At 40.2% G+C, this 25,380-nt stretch overlaps 2 protein-coding genes across 2 annotated transcripts; one reads left to right on the forward strand and one right to left on the reverse strand.

Annotated features, from left to right (window-relative positions):
* Nucleotides 1-17,594: 17,594 nt before the first annotated feature.
* Nucleotides 17,595-18,766, forward strand: ACRALDRAFT_211582 (uncharacterized protein; the record flags this gene model as incomplete). Its single annotated transcript, XM_071023734.1, has 11 exons — nt 17,595-17,665; nt 17,714-17,737; nt 17,778-17,856; nt 17,938-17,960; nt 18,067-18,079; nt 18,184-18,216; nt 18,295-18,354; nt 18,413-18,430; nt 18,498-18,569; nt 18,622-18,684; nt 18,722-18,766. The coding sequence occupies 11 exons, from the start codon at nt 17,595-17,597 to the stop codon at nt 18,764-18,766; spliced, it is 501 nt and encodes a 166-aa protein (XP_070873919.1).
* A 460-nt stretch (nt 18,767-19,226) lies between these two features.
* On the reverse strand, nt 19,227-23,800 carry ACRALDRAFT_1057661 (uncharacterized protein; the record flags this gene model as incomplete). The annotated part of the gene is made up of 2 exons (XM_071015919.1): nt 19,227-21,944; nt 23,786-23,800. 2 exons carry the CDS (start codon nt 23,798-23,800, stop codon nt 19,227-19,229), a joined length of 2,733 nt encoding a protein of 910 aa, XP_070873920.1.
* Nucleotides 23,801-25,380: the final 1,580 nt, after the last annotated feature.

Genomic DNA, 25,380 nt, shown 5'->3' on the forward strand with positions numbered 1-25,380 from the left:
CTAAGAGACCCTAACTAGCGGCTAATATTATAAATATGCCTCTATAGTATAGTGGTGGTATACCTAGTACACGGTTAGAGGACCGGGTTGGTTTGAATCCGGCTAGAGGCGCACGTAAAAGAGGGAACCCATTCCTTTTTTACGCTACTCGGATCCTATTCTAAGGGGCCCTTATCTGCCTTAGCATATACGATAAGGGTTAAATAGGGGGCCTGTTAGACCCACCTTCCGCCCGGCTTCGCTAGTCGATAACAGGTGCTATAGGGGAGTTAGTCGCCTTACCGTGGAAAATAAGAAGACGGTACCGCGCTATCCCTAAGCGCGTAAGTAAAATACGCGGTGTCTCTTCCACGATACGGAGGCAGCCTCTTACGCTATTACGTAAGCGTTCTGCGTAGGCATATAGCCCGCGTTGGCTCTACCTATAGCTATAGAACAGGGAAGCTTAGGAGCTTTAAACCCTAGGAAGCGTATATAAGTTGCCCGTAAGTGGGCCCGCGGGGCTAGCCCTAGGGCATATAGAAGGCGTATAAAACCAACTAAGATAATCACGCGCGCGCCGTTAATCGAGCACGTAGTCGGCTTTAAAGCCGCTATAGGCAAAACGTTATAGGCTTCCTAGAATAGAAGCCACGAGTTTCGGATATATATTAAGTTAGTAACGGGGCCCCCGCGGTACCCGTATAAGGCAGTAATCCTAGAGGAGGAGGGTATAGGGGTTTTTATCTAAGTCTTATACTAGTTTCCTAAGTCTTATACTACGGTTTTCCCCCCTATAGGCATCGGAGAAGGACCGTATAGTTAGAATTCTGGCTCCTAGTATATATATAGGATAGCAGAGTAAGAACTAATAAATAAATAAATTATAAATATAAAGACCCTATAATAGCAAAGAGTCTACTACTAAGAACTATTCTAAAGGATTCTATTATAAACTCCTAACTTATCGTCTAATCTTTAAATAACCTATATAATACTCCTTTACCTATTAGAGGCCTATAACTATAACTTATAATACCTAAAAAAAGAGGGTGCTTCTAAAAAGGGAAGTTATAATATATAAATAAGGCTAAGTCTATAAGAGATTAGGCTGCTAGGCACCTATAGGTAGCTCCTAACTTATCTATAAGAACTTTTTATTAACTCCTAACTTTATTATTTTCTTCCTCTTTTTCTTATCTTTAGTTATTATCTAAGTTTATAATTTTAGACTCTTAGATAACTATATATATAAGTCGATTCCTGGTAATAGTATAAAGCTGTATATATAGCTTAAAGTCTCTTATCGACTTTGTGGACTCGGTTATCGGATTCGAATTCGTTCCTAGCGGCCGGGTAATAGAATATAATAGATAGAACTAATAAAAAGATAGTTTCTTATATAATAATAATAATAATATTTCCCTTAACGTCCCTTAATATAAGTGCCGTGATAGTGCCCTATACGTAACCGTTACTAATATTATAAAAGTTATAATACCTAACGTTACTAACACCAATTGTAAGGCCGCTAAGGCAGCCCGTAAGCTGGCTAAGAAGAAAGCGTATAAGGTGGCTAAGGCTATTAAAAAGTCCTATAGGGTAGGTAATAATAATATTAGTAATAACGTTAATAAACCGAGTATATAGGGCGACGTAGACGTTATAATAAGCGGCGCTAATAGAGGATATAATAACGAGCACTATAAGGATAATACCGCGGGCGCCGGCGGAGATACCGCTATAGTTAATACTAATAATAATACTACTATTGGCGATAAGGATAACGGTATGGGTAGCTACTAGAATACCACCTATAATAACGATAATAATATAGTAGATAAGGGCCCTGCCCCTTATATCGTGTATAAACAGGTTAACGGTCTAAAGGTTATAACACTATATAGCCGGTACGCGTATTAATAGCTAGACTTAGAGTTAGATAATAAGGCCCGCGGGCTAATCGAGTTCTTAGCGTGCCGGGATAGCGTTATAGCCTTATTTAAATATAAACGTTATTAGGTGCGTAAATCGAAGTATTATTAAGTTATAAGTCTGCTACTACTATAGACCGCTAGGTGGGTGCTAATAAAAAGGAAACTAGCTCTCCGTGAATACCGCTCGGGTAGCTACCGGGCTATAGAAGATTTTACTAAAGGCCGTTAAGGACGGCGGTTTAACTAACCGGGAGCGGGTATATCGGACTTAGAACGTAGTACCCTACTACTGCCAACTATATAATAGGTTAAAGCTTTAACGAGCCAGATAAAACTACGGAAGGCGTTATCTGAGTTTAAGGAAGAGAATAGGGATAGGGCTAAGGATAGGACTAATAAGAAGCGCCGCGCGGAGTAGAAGGCCGCTAAGGAGGCGGAAAAGAAAGCTAAAGCTAAGTAAGAGTGGCGCGATAAAATAGCCGACTTTGCTTAACGTATCGCTTATAGTCTAGAGTACCTAGTATAATATACCGAGTAGGAGGATAAGTAGTAAGGGCGAAGGGCGGTAATAGGTACTATAAGTGCTATACTATAAATAACGGAATAATTTTTTTTTTTTTTTTTAGAGTATAAAGATACTAATAATTAATAGTACTGCTATTATATAGCAGACCTATACTAATAACGACTAACTAACTTAACGCGGCGTTTAACTATAGTACTATTATAAGAGGGAGTCTAGTAGGTGACTTTTAGGTTCCTAAGTATAATCTTCGAATCCGTAGTCCGCCTACTTAATAAGATACTCGCGGCGTTTCCTATTATAACGGTAACTAAGGATTTTTTCGACTTTATACTTATCCGACTCTTAAGGCTCGACGTTAACTTTTATAGGGACGGGTAGAGGCTGACTATCACGAGAGACCTAAGGTTTTAAAAGCGAAATAGGGAAAACGTTATAAATCTTTATAGATAAAGGGAGTTTTAACCGGTAGGCTAACCCGTGGTTACCTATAATACTAATAACTTTAAAAGGACTAAGGTACTTATCGGAAATCTTACGACTTAGTCTACCTTACTTAATATTCTTCGAAGAAAGTAACACGTAGTCGCCTACTTAGAAGTGCTAATAGGTATAACCGGTATTATAATAACGTTTATAGGTCCTTTACGCACGCTAGATAAGGACTTATATAGCTTAATAGTTTTATACTAGGTAACCGGTATACTATTCGGCTTAGGCGGTATAGACTTCTCCGGACTTAGGTAACTTAATCTTATCGGGACCTTAGGGGTTAAATCCTATAAGGGCGAAGCCGGGGGTTTAGCGAATAGCGGAATACTAGGCTATATTATACGTAAACTAAGCGAGGGATAACTTTTCTACCTAATCGTCCTGCTAGAGGTAATAATAGGATCGAAGGTAGTGTTCTAAGTTCTGATTTTAACGTTCCGTCTAATTATCGGTGTAAGGATAAAAGGCGGTAGATAACCGGCGGTAAATACCGAGACGGTAATAAAGGGTAGTCTAAAACTTACTAGTAAAGAGGGAGCCTTAATCGGAGATAATCCTATCCGGGAGACTAAAGATACTAAAGATATATAACTATAGGAGATCGGCGAGCCTATCTACTAATAATCCACTATTATAAGGGATATATAAGGCGTACTTAGTTAGATAGTAAATAATACCTAATACTATATCTCTTTTTTTACCCTAGTAGGTAACCAGGGGGAGGCTAGTAATAAAGTTAATAGATATCTCTTAAAAAGAACGGCTTAGAATAGGTAAACTAGTAAGACGGCTATAAGGCTTATAGTGCCTAGGCTTAGTATACTAATAAATAGGATAACTCGGGATAAACTTCTTAATATCCTAGGATATAAACTCCTAGAAGAAGGTATCGGAAATACACTTATTAGTTCTGCCTATACTATAGTGGCTAGTAGTAGGGGCGTTATAAAGGGCTTATATAACTGCTTCTCGAAGACCGGACTTATCGGGGATAAAAAGACGATCACGAAAATAGACTATACTATTAGCGTCCCGAGTCTACTAGGTGGGTAGTTTACTATTAGCAGAATAAAAGGGGTCGTCTTTTTATACTTTGATAACTTCCTCCCTTAGACTTAACAGAGTAGGCTTCTCCCTATTAATAAGCTTTAGGAGGCTAATAACGAACTTCTTCGTAAAATCTTTAATTAGGCGGCGCCTTTCTTAATCGATTTTAGCGGGGTTAGCGGTATATTAGAGCTTTCGGGATAGTCTATTAGCAGGGTTTTAGACGCCTAGATAATAGCGAATTTCGAAATTATAAATAGCTAATTCCTTTAATTAGCGGGTATACTATACCTTAATATAAGGCTTATATAAGAGGTAGCGATAATTTAAATAGTTAGTAAGGACTTTAACTAGGGTCTAGGTATAGGCTATATAATAACGCTAATAACGGAAAACTTTATAAATAGCTATAAGCTTAGTATTAGGGGTTAAGTAGTTTAACTTAGCTCCTTAAAGCTTATAAGAGAAGATCGCGACGGGTCGCTAAGTACGGTCCTTTAGTTAGCTAATAACTACGCTAATTACGAAATTAAAGGCGTTTAGCTTAATTTAAATAGGGAGATAGAGGTTAAAATAGCGGAGGACGGGGGCGTCTTAGAACGTATCTCGGAGCTTCTCGAAAAAGGCTTATTATTTATTAGAAAGGGTGAATACCCTTAGCTAACTACCCCCTTTTAATAGGTCGGTAAGTGGCCTAGCTATCTTAGAGTACCCCTTAATAAAATAACGGTAGAAACCTATAAAACTAATAAAGACTTATACCTTATTAATAGAATTAGGCTCCTCCTACTCGTAAATAGCTTCTACCCGTATAGGGTCTATATAGATACTATTAGGCTTATAAATAAAACCAAGAAATTCTACCTCCTAACACTTAAAGACATACTTTTCCGGATTCGTGTATAAAGACTAATATCTTAACCTCTAGAGGACCTTATATATATATACGCGGTGGGTATCCTTATCTAAACTATAAATTAAAATATTATCTAAATAAATAATATAAATAGTATCTATAAGACTATATAATGCCTTATTAATATATCGCTATAAACTAGTAGGGGTATTATAAAGCCTAAAGGGTATAACTAAATACTTAAAATAACTATACTTAGTGCGAAAGGCAGTTTTCTACTTATCCCCTTCTTTTATATATAGCTTATAGTAGGTATCTTTTAAATCTAACTTAGTATATACCTTCGCTTTAGATAAGCGATCCAAGATCTTATAAATTAAGGGGAGGGGGGTACGATCTTTATAAGTAATCTTATTAAGTCCTTTATAATCGATATAAAAACGAAGCTTACCTCCTTTCTTTAGGATAAATAGCACGGGGGTACCGGTAGGGCTAATAGAGTTTCGAATCTAACCTTTAGCTAAAGCGTCTTTAATATACTAGTATAGAGTCTCTAACTCTTTTTCGGTAAGGGTATAAATAAGACTAAATAGCGGAGTCTAACCGTTTTCTAACTTAATAGCGTGGTCCTACCTATAATATAGCGGGAGGCGACTAGCCTTAATAACGTTAAAAACGTCTATAAACTCTTAATATTATTCGGGTAAAAAGGACTCAGGTAACTTCAGGAGGGCGTTAGGGGTAATATCCTCTAGGGAGATATTAGGGCTAGGCGAAATAGAATCGGAATAGGAGGCGGGCGAAACGGAGTCAGGATAAGTAGCTAAGTCGGAATCAGGAATAGTAACACGGCCTATATAAAGGGTATCCTCTTAGGAGGCTATTATTAAATTAACTAATTAGATAATTACACGGGCGCGTTTTCTTTCTTTTTTAATTTCTTTAGGACTTTAGATTATCCCTCTCTTATTAGTGGCTAATCTAAAGTCTTTTTTATCGATACGAAAATTCTAAAGGCGGTCGGACTAATCGATATAAGGATTATATGTAATTAACTAAGGGATACCTAGAAGGACTTAAGAACCTTTAGTAAGGTCGATAATATAAAATAAAGTATAATATATACGAGTATAGCCCTAATCATCGGTGGCCTTAATAAATAAAGTGATAGAACTATAGGTGTTTTTTTTAACTTCGGAAAGTCCCTAATTCAGATATTCTAGGGGGCTAGTTAGGTTAACACCTAAAGGCAGGGCGTGGCGGTTAATAAGGTTAATACTAGCTCTATAATCTATAAACATAAGACACTATTTCTAACTACCACCTAGCCGCACTATGAGATTAGTCTTAAGGGTCCTAGTTTCTAGGGATAATAAGCTAGGTAGGGACTAATATTAGGGGGCTACTAATAGATTATTAGCTTAAACTTAATTAACGACTTATTTCTTTAAATTAATAGGCTAATCGTTAAGGCTAGACTAAGGCGGGGGTATATAGCGGGTAAGCGGAGTATAAGTATTATATAATCGATAATTACTATTACTTAGCGTGTTAAAAGCGGAGGTATTAGCGGAAGACGAATTAGCTAATTTAGGGCACGCAGACTTATAATAACCGAACTAATAATAATAGTAATATTCGACTTCTAAGAGGGGCTAGCGTTTAGCAGAGTCTTAGGAGGGACTCTCCGTCGATAAGGTAATAGGAGGATTATTAAAAGAAGGCTAAGTAGAAGTAAAGGCCGATAGGGCGGAGGAGGATAAGGCGGCGGGGGTAAAGGCAGAGGGCTAAGAGGATCGCGAGCTATTATTAGTAGCTACGCCTTAACGGAAAGCTAGATAATAGGCTAAGGGGCGGCTAAAGGTAGGCGACTCGACCTTTATTAACCGGGATAAGTTAACTTCGGCTTAATAAGCTAAAACGCTAAGGTGCTTATAATCCTAAGGGAGGCTATTAATAGTAATCTAATCGCGAAGGGGCTTTTATAGCTTTATAAGAATAAGCTATATACGCTACTTATTAAGGAACTTTAAGGAGACTTCGTTAAATAAAAAGTCTAGTCGATTAAGGAACTAGCTATAAGACTAGCTAGGGCGTTATATAGACTAATCTAAAAAGAGGTATTCTATAATAGATATCTTATAAGTATTATAGTCTATTAACTAGCTAGTAAGGAATTTACGAATATCGACCTATTAAGCGGGCTTCCCTCTTTTTATAGGGTTATAGACTCTCCGCTAATAGGCATACTACCTAGACTTTATTAAAGGCGGGAGATACCTATTAGTAAAGTATACTTTCTGCCTTTTAGTAGTAAAGTAATAATAATCTAAATTAAACCTTTCTTATAGTTCCTCTATAAAGGTTTAGAACTAATCGTAGGACTTATTATCCTATTTTAGATTAGGGTAATTAACTTTAACACGATAAGCCTTCTCTAAACACGAAACTACCTACTGGTTAACACGTAAGCCTCTAGAACCTCTTTACGAGAGGCCTTTATGGCTTACGCGATAAGCTCGTACTAAGCACTAGTAGGAAGCCTAGAGACTTATAACACGAACTAATAAGACCTCTTTATGCCTCTTATAACGAGCTAAAGATCGCCTATTATTGTTTTTATAACTATAAACTAACCTTCTTTTATTATATATAAAGCCGCCTACCCTTTTTATTATTATTTTATAACACTAAAGAATTAATTAATTAAGTAAATAAGTAATTATCTCCCTGCGTTAATTAATTAATTAATTAATAATAATTAAGTGATTCTTAGCCGATAACGTTAAGTAGGCGAGTATAAATAACTCCGGTAGTCCCGAAGAACTCCTAATACTAACCGCCGAGCTATAGTATATCTTGAGATTAATAGATTCTCGACTCTATAATTATTTAGCGGTTAAAGAGTTATCTAATTATTAATGCCGATTTGTTTTAATTTGGGAATAGTCTAGAAAAACTCGGAGATTGGCCCTCGGACATGTCACATGCTGCAGCCAAGCTCGGCGTGGGGCATGGGCCCCGGACTAGGCTTAGGCAAAACCCAGAAGAACCAAATGGGCTGGACCCATATATAAAGCTGTAGCCCAATAGGGGTGTCCCAGGTAGGCCCAGGGGCTTGGATGGGCGTACCTAATTAAGCCGTTGAGTATAAACAGATCTTAACGGGTACCCGGCAGAGCCTAGACGTTAAATTAGGCCGCCTATATAAACCCACTGCGTTTATATAGGCTTTATTAGGCGACCTGATTAAGCCACTGGGTTCTACTAGGTACCTATTAGGAACTATTTATATTTAACGGCTCTATTAGGTACGCCTATTAGAGCCCCTGGGCCTAACTGGGGCTTAGATAAGCAGGGAGGCGATAAGTAGGGAGGCGATAAGCAGGGAGGCGGTGACGGTTAGCAGGGCGCCGAATAAAGTAAACCCCTCGCGCTGCTAAGGGGATAGGGTATAATCTTCTATTATAGCTCACCTCTTACCTTATATTCGGGCTTATATTTAGTATACGATAATAGATTTTATTATTACGATAATACGATTAGTTATAATATAATAGAGTATGCCTAATTAAAGAACTATTCTGTTATGCCTATAGGAGATATCTTAGAGGGTATACCTGATTTATTATATTATTACCTATATCTACTATCATAAAAGAACGTCGTTTAAGCTATCTTTCTTTTCCCTAACTCTCCTTCCTATAACTATCCTGCTCCTTTTCTTTAGTTATAGAGCATCGCTATTACTACCGCCTTTTATTCTGTTTACCGTACCGCCGCTACTATACCTAAATTTATAGGAAGTAAGTTATCCCTTATACTCCCTAATATCTTTATTATACTAATCTTATTACGTAGAACGTAAGGCAGACTCCGAATATTCGGAGAACCCCTACACAAAGCGAGCCTAAGAGTAGCGGGACCGTATAGATCCTAATACTAAGGCGATCTTTAATATTAAATAAAAATAGACTTCGAAGAAGTCCCGCCGTATTACCTAGTTTAAAAACTCTACGGAGTATAAAAACGTATCCGAGGAGGAGCAGAAGGCCTAGTTAGCCGTATTGAAGCAGTAACTAGATAATAAACGGTACATATATATATAGTACTCGATACAGTAATTAATACAGTAATTAATATAGTAAATAATATAGTAATTAAAAACTAATAATATCTAGTGATACCGAGGTGGCGGCAGAGGCGGCCAGACAGGCTAATAAATCCGAAGCCGCCTAGGAAGACACTAAGTCTAATAATAAGGGCGACGAACTTAACGTTAAAGTCAAAACCAGAAACGATAAGCTCTGGTATAATAGAATAAAGGCCGCCCTGCTATTTAAGCATTTTATAGTCTAGGTTATAAAGACGGAATTCTACGACTATAAGAAAGATATCGAGGAGGGATTAGTTAACGAGTCCGTTATTATAGAGTGGCTATATAGCCTTCTGGATAAATTTAAGATTCCGTATAATAGCGGCCTAGAACTAATTATCGCGCTTCTGTATAGTTAGTATAACGAGTTTACTAGTAGGGTAAAAGCGCCCTTTAACCTTCGGCTCTAGTTCGGGGTAAGTAATCTGTTTATCCCTTAGTATTAGGAGTATACTAATATTAATAGGCTATTACCGAGTCCGGATCTAAATAGGCTTAGGCCACTTACTTCGCCGAGGGTATATATAAGCTATACTATAAGGTACTAGCGTACGAGCTAGGGGCGCTTAATTATCAGGGGCCCCTTATCGATATTAAAGATATTATAACCGATTTTAAGAAAGTTATAATTCGCTGTATTACTCGGCTTAATAACCGGGCTATTTTCCCCCGCTAAAAGCGTCAAAGGTGTGTTATAAGCTTCTATACTAAAGTCGAATAATTAACTAATAGTACTAGGGCTAATATAGTTTATCGGCCCGTTAGTCTCGGCTTATTAACGGACTATACGGTGCCCCGCCTTCATAAAAAGGCCACTTTTAATCTGCCTCTTCTATACTAGAAGAAGTAAATTCGGTTTATTAGGGATTTCGTAAACCGTTATCGACGCTCCTATAAATTTAAGTACTATATTAATTACTGTATTCTTTGATTACTAATATATCTGTATTTAGCGGTTCTGTTAGATGGTCAGGATCTTAAAACCGCCTTGTCTGGTATTACTATCTAGCAGGCGCGTGACTTCCTCCGCGGCTTAGTAGAGGCAGATTTGGCGAAGGATTTTATCGCCTCTAAGGATAAGTAATAGGATAGTGAGAGTTTATATAGGGTGGTAGTAGGCGGTGTAATAGTATTATAACGTTTTCCGCTCCTAAAATTATGATTAGCTCGTGATATGCGTCCTTATATTAACCTTACTTATACTCGTTATATTATTATATATTAAAGTAAGAATAGTATAAGTATTCCTTAATTAAATATTATTATGGCTTTATTATAGTCTATTATAAGATATCTTAATAATAATATCTTTAGTACTTATATACTATTTAATTTAGATAATTATAACTAAGTTAACTACTATCTATAAAAAGAGTTATAGTATATTATACTTTCAAGGCTTTATTAGTATATTAATATATACTATAATATAACTAAACGTAGTATTACTTTACTTTTTTTAAGTTTTAAGAATTTACTCTAGGTGTATAATACTGTATTATTAATTATAAGATATAGATATCTATATAAGCTAGACTATATATAGCTTTACTTTCATTTATACTATACTATATACTATATATTCCAATATATTTTAACTAGCTAACCATTTTATATATTTAGTCCTAGATTATAGAATTATAAATAGTATATAATTAGTATTAATAGAAGCCTATAAGTGTTCCTATAAGACTTATAAGTATATTTTTATTAGAGTATAAGGAATATAAGTAATAAGTAAAGTAGGTATAACCGTATAAGTTTACTTAATACTAATATCCTAGAATATATATTATATTTATAAGAGTCTACTAGTAATAATTATATATAGAATATTCTCTAAGCTAGATATATATAATTAACTCTATATTAATTACGTAATATAAGATAGTACCTTATTTATAATATAATACAATGCCTAGATAGCTAGTTTAGCTTAGCTAGGCAAGAATAGTATACTTAAAAATAATATAAATAGATCGTCTAACGTATATAATCTTATATGTTTTAGATCTAATTCTTATTTTACTTTAAGGCTTACCTTATCATTTAGTATATTATACTATATATATATATAATAATATAGTATAATCCTAATTATTACTGATTCTATTTTATAAGTTAAAGGCTATTTCGTATACTATATATATATAACTATAATATATATATATATATGTATATGTATATAGATTATAACTTTATATTATATTACTTAATATATAATACTCAGGTATCTTATAGGTATATAATCTTAATTATATAAACTATATTAAGCTTATATATTATTATAATATGATATTATATATAAGTTAAAGTATAATATATATACTAGAGTATATTTATATATATTATATATTTAGTGCATTCTTATATAATAGCTAAAATATATTTATAATATATAATACTTTTTATATATCTTAGCTAATAACCTAAACGCAGTATTTATATCTTATAAGATATTATACTATATAAGATATATATTCTTAAATATTCTAGATAGTATAGTCTATAAGTTACTACTTTATCTTTCCCCTCCTAGTTTTAATATTATATATAGAATTTTATATAAGATTTATAAGTTCTATATTATATAGTATTTCTATAGAGGCTTTTTATCCGGCCTTAGACGTAATTTTTCTTTAGAAAAGGAATAACCCTAGATATCTAATTAAGCAGCCTAAATAGGTATAGATATAGTAATAATAATATAGTATTTCTATATTATATAAAAAGTTTCTATAACTAAGTCTTTATCTTTTAGTATTTATATAAAACTAGTATTATATTAAATTTACTATTCTATCTATTAAGTTAATTATAATCACTTATTTACTTAATAAAAAATATTTTAAAAATCAAAATACTATATTATATAGACGATTACTAACTTATATCTACCTAGTATATTCGTATAAACTAATATATCCTTAATTTCCTAGCCGATAAGCCGTTACCCGCCGCCCTGACCTTATCGATACCTGTATCCTATCTCTGCCTTAGCTACTCGGTGATTATAGACGGAATTAAGATATCGGGGGAGAGCTAGGAGGTGCAGATCCTAGCTATGTATACTACGAGCCTTACGAGTCTTAAGAGTCTTGCCCCTGATGCTATTACTCCTATTGCCTTTGCTGCCCTTATTAGCCCTATAGCCCTACTATATAGATCACGGATAAGGCGTCTAACTAAGGCTCGGTTATTACCCTATCCGCTGCGTCGTAATTAAGAGGGCGTTAACTAGTTAGAAGACTTAGTAGCTTAGGCGAATCCTCGACTAACTATAAGTAGAATAACTCTAACCTAATATTACCCGGGGTATATATATGCTGAAATAGTTATCAAAGGTTATCCTGATTATCCTTATTCGAATCGTTATCTTTATGCTCCTACGGAATCAGTCTCTCGGGTACTATTAGATCCTTATACCAGGTTATTAGAATCAGAGCTATAGAGGTAGTCTTAGGTATAAGCCTGGATCGTTAAGGTGTATAAACACGCTTTATAAAGCTTTATACTCGTTTAATATTAATGGCCGAGGGAGGAATATAAAACAGATCCTTTACTAGGGCGGCGAAGCCTCGATACGAGCTCTTATTCCGTCTCCAGAACTCCGTAATCGTCTTTATAGGCCGTTTCCCTATTATATATATTAGTAATCAAAAGTATAGTAATTAATATAGTAATTAATATAGTAATTAATACAGTAATTAGTATAGTAATTAAAAAAAAAGGAATAACTTACGTAACGCTAAGAATTCTCTGACTTTTACACGAATACGGTTATTATCCGAATTTAGTGCCGGCCTCTAGTGTATCCTTTAGTAAGTGCTTACTTTAACGGATAAGTTAAGTAGGGTAGTTAACTTACTCGCGTAGGGCTAACTAGTAACGCACTAACAGAAAAGCTAAGACGCTCCCTATTCGCACGATTTATCGCCTTATCGTTCTCCCGATTATACTCTTTATAGTATAGCGTGTATATTATTATTAGGAAGTGAATAGCCTGTCGCTAGGGGTCGTAATTAGTAGGTGCCTCGAAGAACCTCCCCTAATCCGTAAAGCGCTAGTTATCTTCGCCCTCTAAGATAGGGTATAAAAGACTAGTAACAGAGTAGAGGTCGATATTGTTTTCGTTTTATATAAAACCGATATACTTAGCTAGCTTCTCCTTTATAAGCTTAATACCCTCGCGGAGTTTTATTACCTAATTATCGCTATAACTTTCCTCGAGGAGACCGTTAACACGAGTTAGCCACCTATTTAATACGATATAGGTCTCGGTTAAGTTCTAGACTATTCTAATCGACTAGGAACCTATATTATTTATAAGCTAAGTAAAGAATTTCGTGATATCGATAATAAACCCGATCTAAGTCCACTCCTCTTCGGTAAGCTATCGAAATCCCTCGGATTTATTTATAGTGCCGATATATTCATGGATAATAGCGCGAAGGCGCTACGCCCGCTTAAGTATTAGACAGGTTAAACTCTATCGGGTCCGAATATCTTAAACTAACTACACGGTGTTTTCCCGGCCTATAATCTATTACTATAGTTATTTAAAGGCGTGCCTTTATTTAGGTAAGCGATTAATATATACTATAAGCTTCCTAACCTTTTATTATATTATTAATATATAAGTAATATACTAAATATAAATATTACTTACTATTTTAATATAGTTAAATCCGTGTCTAACTATATTATCGTTATCGTCTTTGCCTAGTCCAAGGCAACTTAAGAGGTCTTTTAACGTAAGTTAGATAATATAAGAGATACACCGAATATACCGAATCCTGCTACTACTTTATATCGTGAAGTCATTAAAGGAAGGCGAGGTATCGCCGTCTTATATTATCAGGCCACGAATAGTCTCCTTAATTCGATCTGCGTTAAATAGACCGCCGTTATCCGAGGTTATTATTCGGACTTAAGACCAGAGTTTATACTTTTATAGGTATTCCCCGACCAGGGTACTTAACCTAATCTTAGTATTATCGCCTTAGACGTTAACGATATCGAGGAGCAGCTACCGGCGGTTCTATTTCTTATTAATCTAGTGCACTATAATACTAAGTAAATTAAAGTTTATAAACGGGGTTAACTAGTAGTCGATTATTAACGCTATATATACCTACGGGGGGATTTACCGAAGCTATTCGGAGATAACCTCGCCGGTATAGGTCCTGAACTAATATATAAGAGTACTAGCGTGTAGAATCTAGGCGGCGAAACCGGGATATAGCTATTCCACGAAGAACTTAAATCCCGGGGCTATAGTTATATTAAAGGATAAGGCATATATAGTAATTATTATAATAAGACCTAGCTAGGCGTTAGTAAATCTAATACTAACGATATTATCGAACTTTACTTTATTAGTTTAATTACTATATCGAGTACTGTATTTTTAAAGACCTATATTTACCCGATTCCGCTCCCTATATAGGGCCCTGTTTTATACTGCTGCCCTATATACCTTTAATCTAAGGTGCCTAGTCGCCGTAGTAGTGCTACTTAATCGTCTAGGCGGGAGGTTCGGATACTTTAGGTATATATAATAACCCCTATAGATTAGGCGAGGTATTCTAACCCGTCTTTTAGTGCTAATAAAATACTTATCGGTACTCCTTATCGCCCTACGGGATATCGGTTAGATAATAGGCCGTAGAAGAGTCTCCTTTAGAACGCTAGCTCCACGCTAGTCCTAGAACTATCCTATCGTCTTCTACTAATCGATCCACGCCTACTACTTAGTAGTATTATCCGGGTTATATATATAGTGGCTATTAATTACTATTAACTAGGCTTGCCTACCGGGGGGGGCACCGTCTAACTCTATAGCTATAAGCGAAAGCCATGCTTCGAAGTCTTTATTTTACGAGGGTTTGCTTATATATTTTCTCTCGCTTTATCTATATTCTAATTATTTTTATCTATAATCTAATTATTTTTTATTTTTAAATCTTTACCTAGGAAATATATCTAATAAAAAACAAAAGGATAACTTATTTCTATCGCCTCCCGTTTACCTTATCCCTTTTAGGTTATACTAACGGGGTACTACTACGTACTAGATATAGGACCCCTAGACTATAACCTGTCTCCTCTTTCTTTTATTTATCTATCTCTTTTTCTTTTCTTTTGTCTCGCTCTTATATCTTCCTACTACACGGCCTCGTATAGATAAAAATGCTACTAGTAATTTAATCGAGTTCCCCTCCGTTAACCCCCCCTCTATTAGAGACTTTAAGTCCTAGTCCTAATAACATTTCTAAAGATTCCTTTATATATAAATTACCGCCTTTACCTCTAAACTTTAATCGCCCCGCAGGTTAGTATTATAATACTAAATAATTAGTTATTTCGCTATTATTATAGCCTATATAGCCGGAATAATTATCCACTATATAATCGCCTACTCTATAGTTAAAAGAGTCCTTATAATCCAGAGAACCATTATAATTAGGAGAGTCGTCCACGCAGCCAGGCGGATCTACTCCTTAGTCGGATCCACTATCTCTACGCCCTCGGTTAAGGGCATAGACCGCTACACGAACAGGGACGGGTAAGCCCCCTGTTCGACGGCTTATACCGTAGAAAAGACGTCCATAAATATAAACAAAGAAGCGGGTTAACCGTTAGACTATAAGGAAGACTCTAATAAAGACGGCGAAGAAAATACCAAAGTAAGTAAAAAGGGCCACCTCTTAGATAATACGGCGTAGGCCTAGGAGTAAGAGTATGTTTTTCTTTTTTCTTTTATATTCTTTTATTTCCTTACTAATAAATAGAGTATAGGTCTAATCGAGATACGTTAATCTTAGCGATAGTTCGATCTTTTAATTCCCTAATTATCTTTTATAAGGCTTATCCGAGAGGTAATCTAGGATACGAGTAAGAGGATAGACCTACGAGTATACGTAACGGTAATAGGGGCACTTTAAGAAGCGGCAGAGACTTAGCTTATAACGATATTCTAATATGCTTAAGTAGCAGCGATTTATACGAATAGGATTATAGTCACGGAGAAGGATATAAAATATATTAGGGATATATTAGCTTATTATAATATTATTCTATAATAACCCTCCCCCCCTGCTAGTAAGAAATACAGTACTTAATAAGTACTGTATTTCTTAGCCGAATAGAGGGGTCGGGTTAACTATCTGCACGATAGTCTTAACGTGCTTTATATCTTCGGCCTTAATAGTGACCCTCTTAGTATAGAATACCGCCTTTTAAGATACTAGTTATTATTAATTAATCACTGTTTCCTTATTACGTTAATTTATTAGATTTATTAGTAAAAAGTATTATTAGCCACTATTCGGCTAATTCTTAGACCGCCAGGATAGCGTCCCGCTGCTAGCGTATATATAGCCTAAAGTCCTAGGAGATCTCCTTTACTAGGCGTATAAAGGGTGTATAGGGAATTAGAAGTTACTCTGACTTTTAGTATCGCCGGATCTCCCGTAATACGACGGCTATAGTATAGTTAGTATATATACTAAATTAGTAAATAGGTTAGTTTACTTATTACTAGGCTTATTATAACGCTTTTTCTTTACCGCCGTAACTGGCTGCTTCCTGGTAGCCCGATAAGCCAAGCCCTTCTTAGGCGCCCTTCTACTAGTCGCCTTACTAGCGGGAAAACGAGGTATGCCCTTAGGGCGAGTACTAGCGCGACTATAATAAGTTAGTAAAATCCTGGTCGTGTAGGTTCTAGACGAAAACTTACGGCGGTATGGTAGTGGTAGTTATGGTGGCGGTGGTGGTGATAATAATAGTGATAATAATAGTGATAATAGTGATAATAATGGTGATAATAGTGATAATAGTGGTGATAGCTTCGTTATAAATTAACGTTATAATATAGACGTTAATAATAGTAAAAATAAAGTCGTTATAGGCTTTATTTAGCTATAGAATAAAAAAATAGAGGTATTATTCGCTGCCTAGAGTGTTGTTTAGTGCCTAAAGGAAGATACTATTAGATAGTAAAGGAGCTTTGTTTCGGTAAGTATAAAGGAAGGAATAAAGACAGGTATAGTTACTATTATTCCTTCCTTAATTAGCACTATTATCAGATTTCTTTTATATTTCTTTAATATCTACTACCTCTTTTTACGATTAGGAATATTATTAGCGAGTATTATTTATAAAGCTTTACTCTTTATTTAATACTAGTTTATATTTTGCTTCTTTTAGCTTATTAGATACAGTACTTAATATAGTACTTAATACGTACGGCGGCTCTACTAGGCCGCCCTACTATTATCCGCTTTAGGCCTGCCTAATTAAACCCAGAACCTTTACTAGGCGGCCTAGGAAAGTCTTAGAGTCCTAATAGGTAGTCCCGCTCTCGCCCAGAAGAACCCAGGGGTCTAAATAGGCACCTAATAGGAACTACTAGGTTCCTCTAGGGCTAAGCGGGGCAACCCATTACAACGCCGAGACATACTTAGGCCGCCTAGTAAAGACCCCGGCTTCTAGTAGGCAGGCCTACTAGAACCCCTCGATCCAATTGGGGCCCGTTTAAACGGGCAGGGCCCTAATGGGTTAGGTCCACTTTTTCGTTTGGGCGCCCAAACGGCGGTTCAAATGGGTTTTGACGAAGCCTACCCCGGACCCGGTCCCCGACGAAGCAGCCCAGCCGTGCAAAGCCGGCTTCGGTGAAACCTTGTTGGTCACCATCTCCCTACCGCCACATTAACATGCAGGGGCGTGAGATATGAAGCAGAAATGTATGTATGTATCCCAAAAAAGAAGCCGGTTCGCATGAAGTGGCATGAATCCAGGCCATCACGAAATCTTTGGCCTTGTTATTGGCCTTGGGGCCACCAGACTCTGGGTGCTGCAACTTGTTGCGCTTATAGCCCGGAGAGGCGAGATTACTGGAAGAAGGGAATCGATATCTATTCGGACCCTGATTTCGTGATACCAGAGGGAACTTAAAGAGTGCGAGAAGTGAGCACTTATTATCGATAATTTCGACGGATTTCTACCTTTAACGCGTATACTAATAGTGGGGAGTTGTTAAGAATCCGTCGGAATTTTTGCCTAGTGACTGTAGACTTATTATCGCAGTACGAACTAACCATTACTAATAAACTAATTAACCCAGATAGATATTAGAAAAACGCGACGGTTTTTAATAGCAAGATTAAAGCAAGTACCCGTGGACGACTAGTGTCTCTTGCCTTTGTGGAATGGAGAGAATCGAGTCTGACTGAAGATAACTAGGTATCACCGTTCATAATACTTTGACCTATTATAACGGCACTGGTGTTCACTGGCATAGCATGCGACTGCAGGATACTATCTAGAAGGTGTACCTGGGGTCACGCAATATCCTTCCAAGGTGTGCCATGTTCTTTAGGCGATATTAAGCAAGCTATCCTGGTGATTCTAACTAATAGATGCTAGCCTGGCACCTTGTAAGTGTATGAGTTCCGGGCCTGATAGTATAGTACTTTATGGTATCACTTTCATTTCGGTCTATAGTGTAAGTTTTGCTCAGCGAAGCCAAGCAGCTATGTTCGTTCCATCAAGCTGATTCGCAGACAGACACCAATGGTGCATACGGTAAATACACGGATAAGTTATAATATCTTCCTTGTACAGATAGATGATTTACCCAGAACACACAGGACCACTCGTGATCCATGCTCCGAAACGACACTCACTGAATGTTTGATGTGACCTTTGAACCTGGCACCAAATACAAGATCGGACTCATCAATACCGGCTCCCTGCTCACCGAGACTTTTTAGATAGACGGACATAACTTTACTATCATCTCCAATGACTTCAAAAGATAGTTCGCCTAAGCTACAGAGACTTGACGGCATGGATCACTTTAGCACCGTTGCTTCAGGAACTCGAGCGTTTCTCTGTAGCCGACAAGAATAACGAACCTTTATGCCTAGATTTTCTCGACCAGCTCACTATCCCGAACATGTAAATATTCCGGATCCCAAGAATAACATTTCCTGGCCCTTCGGGCTTGGTAAACCTTTTCCTAGCATACTAGACGTCGCTAAAATATATAGAGCTTAATACGTTATCCTAAAGATCGGCTCTTAGGAGACGGTTTTGTCTAATATTCGTAAAATTCGTTCATTCTTAGGCTTTCCTATGTACTTTTCAGAAATAAAACAAGAAACAGCTCTACAGGCATGACATCAAAAGGAAAAGAGAAAAAGGAACATGAACCCTCCTATAACACAATCCTCACACTCCCCTCTCGGCAAGCACCTTCCTCAGCGTCTCGGCAAAGCTCTCGACATGCTCCGGACTAAGCATGGTATAGTGCGCTCCCCGGACATTAATAAACCTGAGCTCGCCGCGGACATAATTCTTCCACTTGCTGAGCCTGTTCTCGATCCAATCCTCCCTGTTCTTTGCGACCAGCTGGAGGGGATCCGCCACGAAGATATCCATGTTCGCGACCGATCCGGACGGCTCGTAGTCCTTCGCCAAGCCCTGCAGGCGCGACGCGATGGCCGCCCAGTTAATATAGTCCTCCTCGCTGAGGCCCAGCTCGACCCAGCGGTCCGGGTCCGAGATGGAGCGCATGTATGCAATCGCCGCAGCGGTGCCCTGCTCTTGCGCAAGCTCCCGCACGGTCGGGCACTGCCTGATGGCCTCGTCTTCTTCGACGAGGGAGACAAAGTAGAACAGGTTGGCGACGCACTCGGCCCAGTCGAGCTGGCGCATGCGCTCCTTGATGTGGGGCGGCAGGTTCCAGCTTCCGCAGTAGCGGACCTGGTCGCCATCGGCCTCGAGGCGCTTGCTGACCTCAAAGGCGAGCATGGCGCCGTACGAGTAACCGGCGATCGCATAGGGGCCCTGGGGCTGGCGCTTGCGCATGGCGGCGACGTAGCAGTCGAGGACCGACTCGAGGTCCTCGAACGGTTCCTCGCCGCGGTTGAAGCCCTTGGCGCGGAAGGCGTACACGGGCCGGTCGGCGATGTGCTTTGCGAGGTTGAGGAAGACGAGGATCTCGCCGACACCAGGGTGGACGAGCCAGAGCGGCGCCTTGTTGCCGAACGGCTGCAGCGTGACGACGGGGTTATACTCCCTCGCCTCGGGGTTGTTCATGTCGGCGATGCGTTTGGCGAGACCGCGGGCCGACGGGTTCTCCAGGATCTCGACGAGCTGGATCGGCTCGGGCAGATCGAGCCTGGCGCGGAGGCGGTGCAGGATGGCAATGAGGTCCATGGACGACGCGCCTAGGGAGAGGATCGAGTCGCAGACGCCAAAGTCGTCGTCGGCGGGGACGCCGAGCTGGCGACGGATCTCTTCGAGGGCGGCCTCCTCTTCCTTGGATTCGGGCTCACCCCTGGTGAGGGCGCGCTGGCGGCTGACGGCCTCGTCGTTGACAGCCTGCTGGGCGGCAAAGTCGCCCCTGTCGAAGGCCCCCTTGAGCTTGGCGCGGGAGATCTTGCCGAGGGTAGACCTTGTGAAGTCGGTGGGCAGGAGGGGCAGGACGAGGGGTCTGGACTTTGTGTGCATGCCGGCGACGCGGATGATGTTGTTCTGGGTTTCGAGGCGGGCTTCGTCGTCTTGGGCGTCGAAGCTTGGCAGGTACGCGACCACGACGGTCTCGGTGTCGATCGAGTAGGCTCGGTGCATGGTCGAGAAGCAGCAGAAGAAGGTCGGGGTGGCGCCGGGGATCTTGGCCTCCTCGAGCGCCGTGTCCAGCTCGCTGGGGATGTACTTGACACCATTGACGATGATGACCTCCTTCTCCCGCCCTGTGAGGTTGAGATAGCCGTCGCTATCGATATAGGCCAGATCGCCCGTACGGAACCAGCCGTCGGGGGCGAAGGACTCGGCGGTGGCCGTCTGGTTGTTGTGGTAGCCGCTGAAGACGGCCCGGCCGCTGAGCTCGAGCATGCCCGTCTCGCCCCGCGGGAGCTCAACGGAGCAGCCGTGCTGGTCGATGCGGGCGATCCGCATCTTGATCCCCGGCACGCAGCGGCCCAGCGAGGTGAACTCGAGCCTCTTCTCGCGGTCCAGGCTGGGGCAGGTGCGGTTGTAAATGCATCCGGCGCATGTCTCGGTCATGCCGAACCCCGGGACGAAGGCGTTCGGCCGGACTCCGGTAGGCTGCAGCAGGGACTGGAGGGCGGCGCAAATGTCCGTCACGTTGGCCTCGCCGCCGGAGCCCAACCACTCGAGACACTCGAGGTTGAGGTCCAGCCCGCCGTTTGCCGCCGTCCTGGCCTCGATCTCGCGGCGCAACTTGGCGAGGAAGAAATTAGGAGCGAACGTGCGCTGGACGCGGTGCTCGCTTATCAGCTCAAGCAGCCGGATCGGGTTGGCCAGAATGTCAACAGCGGACACGTGAATCTGGGGCAGGCCCAGGTACATGGCAGACAGGTGGATCTCCGTCAAGTTGGCGACATGGTCCATCCCGATCCAGCTCAGGTACGGGTTACGCGGGTGCGGGTTGGCAAAGGCCGCCTTGCCCTCGAGAGCCGCCAAGATCTGGCCGTGGGCCAGCCGGACTGCCTTGGAGTTGCCGCTGCTTCCGGACGTGAGCATCAGGGCGGCGAGGTCCCGAGGGGAGGGAGAGGGCAGAGCTAGCTTGCGGTTGCCATTGGTCGAGTAGACGCCGTTGCCGTTGGTCGAGTAGACGCCGTTGCCGTTGGTCTCCGAGTGTACTCCGTTGCCGTTGGTCTCCGAGTGTACTCCGTTGCCGTTGGTCTCCGAGTGTACTCCGTTGCCATTGGCCATCTTCTTCGCAGCAGTCGGCTCGAGCTCCTCGAGGGTAAGGACGTCCAACTTGGCCTCCTCATCCTGCTCCCTGAACGGCTCCAGCAGGGAGCGTCGGGTAATGACCAGGGGGTTGTCGAGGGTCCGGTATAGGTGGGCAAGGTGCTTCTTGCGCTCGGCCTGCTTGCTGCTGAGGGTCGAGGGGGCCGACAGGGCGGGGACGGCTATCTTCTATTCGTCCCCTTCTTAAATTCTTAAGCGATAGTATACGTCCTTAAGGTCTAGCTTAGTGTATACCGTAAAGGTCGCGAGGCGGTTAAGGATTTCGTGTATTAGTAGTAGAGGGGTACGGTCCTTTTAGGTTACCTTATTAAGGCCTCGGTAGTCTATATATAGCTATAGTTAACTACCCTTTTTTAGTATAAATAGGATCGGGGTACCCGTAGGGCTAGACGAGGGGCGGATCTATCCCTTCGCCGTGGCTTCTTTAATATAGTCTTATAGCACGGCTAACTCCTATTCGGCTAGGGGATAGATAGGGCCGAATAGGGGTAACTTACCTTCCTTTATTTTAATCGCGTAGTCCTATCGCTAGTAGGCGGGTAGATGGCCGGCCTTTATAACGTTAAAGATATCCTAGAACTCTTAGTACTACTCGGGGATAAGGCTTTCCGGCACTTCCTTATCTAATTCCTCTTAATAGGGCCCTAGATTAATATATACCAGAATTCCTTTATTATATTATATATAGTTAGGGGGTATAGGGGGTAGGGGACAGGATAGGTCTAATTAGATAACGGGGATTAAAGGACTATTAGGTAATATATCCTTTACTTCTCCGGGGGTATTCTACCTTATACCTATAACCCTACTAATACAGGGGGCGCTCGACTTTACTAGCCGAACTATTAACTAAGAGTTCTCCTTAGCTTTCTTTAGCTCCCTCCGGCTCGGGACGCCCCTAAGGTTATCCTTATAGAGTCGATATATCTATTCGCTAGTTCGGAAGGAGGTAACAGGGTTATATTTAACTAACCAGGGTATACTAAGGATAATCTAAGATCTATCCGGGTCTATATCTAGCACCTCGAACTCGATAAGGTATATCCGGGTTCGGTCCTAGCTATCCGTGACCTTAATATACGTCTTAAGAGTCCCGAGGGACTATACTTTGACCCCTAGGATAACCCACCCTAGTTTTTTTAGCGGGCCTAAGGGCTTATAGTTAGGGGGTAGGGCTCTTTAGTCGATTAAGTTAACCTTAGCGCCTCCGTTAAGCTTAGCGCTCCGGCGGCCCTATCCGCCGCTTAGCCGTATCTCTAACTTCGCCTTAATCGCGCCCTTATTAGCGAAGAACGGCTAAAACGGCGGCCTATCCTAGGCCTAAGCCTGTTTAACGATAAGGGCCCGGGGGTTAATCGGTAGGTTATTAGGGTTCTAACTAATAGAGTATCCTAATAACTAACCTAAATTAGAGGTTTCTTTTAGGCACTCGTTCCGGTAATAGCCCTTCTTATTATATCCGAAATAGGTAATATTACTTTTATAGCGCCTTTTAGGGGGACCTTAGGTCTCTATATTATCTACTTTAATTAACTCCACGAAACCTTAAGGCGGTATAAAAGGACGGGCCGTTACGGTACGGGCCTTATTAGGGGCACTATTACGCCTATGCTTTTCGCCGCGATTATACCTTAGGCGATCGTTCCGGGGTGGCTCTTCTTTATTCTTATATAAAAGGGTAATCTCCGCCTACTAGGCTACGACTCCTAATACCTTATTATCGGTGGGGATACCGGCTACTATAATCTAATTATATAATGGCTTATTAAGTTTCGTTAAGATTAACTATATACGCTACTTATCGGGGAAGGGTAGGGATACCTTATTAAATAATAAGTTAAGCTTATTAATAAACTTAGCGTAAGACTAATTAGGCTTTTATAAGGTCTAGTCCGAGAATAGCTTTTTAGTTATAGATATCTCGCGGGTCTTATTATCGACTAATTACTTAGTTAGGAACGACTTAAGGTCCTCCTAAGTAGCACCTTTAGTCTTCTTATACATACGTCTATAATAGGCATACTAGCGGGACTTTATCGTCTTTAGTAGCAGGGTAGATATAAGGTGTATTTTCTCCGGTTCGGTGGGTTCGATATCGTTAAGTATAAAACGCTCTTTAAGTTCCTCGATAAAGGTCTAGAACTGGTTATAGGACTGCCCGTCCTATTCCGGGAGCTTTTACGGAACCTTATACTAACTTTTACGGGAGTCCCCTCGGGGTACACGCTTAGAGGTATTAGGGTCCTTCCCTTATTAAAGGGTAAGGAGGCGCTTCTCCTTCTTCTTACGGGCTCGGCGGTCCTCGTGGTGCTTAATCAGGAAATTAAGCTCCGCCGATAATAGGGTGCCGGGGGGGCGGCTCTTAAGGTCTTTAATATCGAATTAGGGTTTTATTCGGATAACTTAGGGGGTCCCCTAGTCGAGTAGTGGTCCTACTATAGGATTATAAGCGTCCGGGTTAGCTTATCCGCGAATCTCGAATTCGGGGTTACTATCTTTATCCTCTAACTTAGGCGTAAAGGATTACTCGCGATCGGCGCCTAATAGCCCGGCTTCGGCTCCTTTAATAGCGGGGGAAGTATCCCGGGTACGAATAATAGTAGTACGCTTAGGGGGTATCTTAAGTACTAGCTAGGGGTAGTGGTAGGATTTATAAAATAACTAGTCTTTCGAACTCTTAACGGTTATTATACCCGTAAACGGTTAGAACGAATAAAATATTATAGGTTTTTATATAAGGAGTAAAGAGAGTCGTTAAGACTATAATAAGAACAGGTTATAAAGCTAACCTTAGGGGGGGGGAATAATTATAAGATTATTCGTTAAGCCCTCCCTTCCAGGACTTAACAGGAAAACGTCTACTTTAAGGTCCCCTAGCTATCCTCCTAGTAGGCAGCCGAGCCTAAGGCCCTAAGTCTTGAACGGACTCTTACTAACTTAAATAAACCCGTTTACGTGCCAGCCTAGGGTCCTCCTAGGGGCGGGTTCCGTCCACACGTTCCTTAATATCTCTTATCGCCCCTTAACTGGAATGCCCCTAATATAGCCCTAGGGCATATAGAAGGCGTATAAAAACTAACTAAGATAATTACGCGCGCGCCGTTAATCGAGCACGTAGTCGGCCTTAAAGTCGCTACGGGCAAAAACGTTATAGGCTTCCTAGAATAAAAGCCACGAGTTTCGGATATATATTAAGTTAGTAATAGGGCCCCCGCGGTACCCGTATAAGGCAGTAATCCTAGCGGAGGAGGGTATAGGGGTTTTTATCTAAGTCTTATACTAGTTCCCTAAGTCTTATACTACGGTTTTCCCCCCTATAGGCATTAGAGAAGGACCGTATAGTTAGAATACTGGCTCCTAGTATATATATAGGATAGCGGAGTAAGAACTAATAAATAAAAATAAAACTATATAAAATAGGGTTAAGCCCTAACTAATTCTAAAATTATAAAACTATCTATATAAAGTTTAACGCTATTTTAGGCGATTATTACCGGCGAATACTTAGCGAATGAAAAAAAAATTAGTCGTCGAATCTATAGAAAGAATCGTTAAAGTTACCGGATAACGAAGCGCTAGACGCACGACGCTAGCGGTTAGA

This window comes from Sodiomyces alcalophilus (genome assembly GCF_042370955.1).
Source record: "Sodiomyces alcalophilus JCM 7366 unplaced genomic scaffold ACRALscaffold_5, whole genome shotgun sequence".
Taxonomy (NCBI): domain Eukaryota; kingdom Fungi; phylum Ascomycota; class Sordariomycetes; order Glomerellales; family Plectosphaerellaceae; genus Sodiomyces; species Sodiomyces alcalophilus.